Source organism: Anneissia japonica, unplaced genomic scaffold (assembly GCF_011630105.1).
Source record: "Anneissia japonica isolate Jap-2015-1 unplaced genomic scaffold, ASM1163010v1 scaffold287748_len1686314_cov196, whole genome shotgun sequence".
NCBI classification, from domain to species: Eukaryota; Metazoa; Echinodermata; class Crinoidea; order Comatulida; family Comatulidae; genus Anneissia; species Anneissia japonica.
In genome coordinates, this window is record NW_022727190.1 from 1,090,416 (window position 1) to 1,092,526 (window position 2,111).

Genomic DNA, 2,111 nt, shown 5'->3' on the forward strand with positions numbered 1-2,111 from the left:
ATTTCTTAAATTATTTCTCGAATCGAAACACATCAAATAAATTAAGAGTAAATGCGCGTAAACAAAATGTGTTTCAATAGTGATAGCCGATTCTGAATGCTGGTTGCAAATAAATGCCATACCGATATTCAGTAATGCTCATATAACATATACCGTATACATAAGCATATAGGCCTGTAGAGCATATATATATATTATATATATATATATTATATACACATATTTTATATATATATATATATCCAAGGGCTTTCCTACTGCAGACTTCTGAGCTTTTAAAGTTTTGCTCCATTGTATTTGGATTTGTCAAAAGGATTTTTTATTTTGAATTGTGAAAATGGAAATAAATGTTCAATGAATTGAATTGAATTGAATTAATAACTGCAAAGATAACTGCGTGAAAAACACGACTATGTGTTTAGGCTGTTAAGATTGCCGTTGTCAAATGTATCAAGCAATGTTATGATTCCAATCCAACATTTGTCACAGTGTAGTCTATTTTAATGTTTAATCATAATAATAATAGGTGATTTAAAAAAAATAGAGTATCAACTTTTTATAAATATACTCAACATGTAACTACAATTATCAAAAAATCAGAATTCAGAACACAGGCCAACACTCAGGGCCAAGATCTTCTTCAAAATTAGTGCACAATCAGTTCCGGTATCCAGTGTCTTTACTAACAGGCGAATTAACTAATGATCATAGGCCTATATCAAAACATTTAGGATACAATGACAAACATTATTACAAGATTGAAATACAAGCACTGAAAGTTAAAACTCACGACTGGATTACTCCAGTAAATCCAAGTTTACTGTCATGGAGTTCTCTGTGTTTAATCTGACTTATAAAATGCAGTTAACACAAATGCGCCAAAATTGAAAATGTGTTTATAAAATGTAGTAAAATAAGTACCGTACATTGAAATTCATCATAAAAACGTGATTCAATAACCGTCAGCGTTGTTTCGCAATATACGACTTAAAGCAGTTGAAAACTGCTTGTGACGGAACACGTAAATGAATGGGTTGACGGCTGAACTCATGGCCAACAACACCTCCGTCATCAAATCGTACCAGTATATTTCAGAACGTTGAATCCCAAATAAAAAGATAACGCCTCTTAGAGAATAAGGTAAGTAGGCAACAGCGAACAAGCAGACTATCATAGCGCTTGTTTTAGCTGCTTTAAATTTCTTATGAACAGTTGTCTGAGTGCTCAATCTGGTATGCAATGTTATGACTCTTGTGTGTTTTCTAGCCTCCATGAAAATACGAAAGTACATTATAATCAGTAAAATCACACCTGCCGGAACCAGGATCAAAACTACGTAACGTTGAACTACAAAACCTTGTGGATTCATTTGAAAGCAAAAGAATGCTCCTTCAATTCGTTTGCTTTTCCAGAACAATTGAATGCTGACATACACACAAGCGGTAATCCAAGAAAAAGCAATAGCACAATAAATTCGTGACCGAGTAACAATTTGTTCATATCTCAAAGGTTTTACTATTGAGACGTATCGGTCCGTGGTAATAAAAACAAGGTGGAGAAACGACGTCGATATGAAAATTTTCATAGGAAAGTACTGTAACTGACAGCTATCTATATTTAGTAGGTGAAGGGATCCCCGCGTGACAAACCCCCACACAAAGACGGGAACGCCGATTACTCCCGTGAGTAGGTCAACTAATGCTAAGCTTCCGAGTAATGTAAACTGAGGCTTTTGTAAACTTGGAGTTTGGCGAATGACAGCAAAAACAAACGCGTTTCCACAAATGATCACGAAGTCCAATGGTATATAAATAGTTAAAACAAATATTATATTTATCCAAAATTCTTCGCCCGTGACGTTTCGGGCACTAATATCAGTAACATCCATGTTAAAGTCGGGCGTAACTTACATAAGCCTAACTCATAATCACAATTGAAACATAACTGAACATGGACATTCAGTGATTGCAATCACGTAGCGTGACGTCAATGAGAGCTAATAGACCTACATTTTTTCAATACAAAGACCATACAATTTATATTTATGTATAGCATATCACACGGACATTAATATATTTTTTATGCTTGTTTAATCCCATTTGATACATTTA

General features: G+C 34.1%; 1 protein-coding gene across 1 annotated transcript; it reads right to left on the reverse strand.

The window, feature by feature from the left end:
• Positions 1-845: 845 nt before the first annotated feature.
• LOC117113535 (adenosine receptor A2b-like) lies at positions 846-1,888 on the reverse strand. The gene has a single exon (XM_033256895.1). The coding sequence runs from the start codon at positions 1,886-1,888 to the stop codon at positions 953-955; it is 936 nt and encodes a 311-aa protein (XP_033112786.1). The 3' UTR covers positions 846-952.
• Positions 1,889-2,111: the final 223 nt, after the last annotated feature.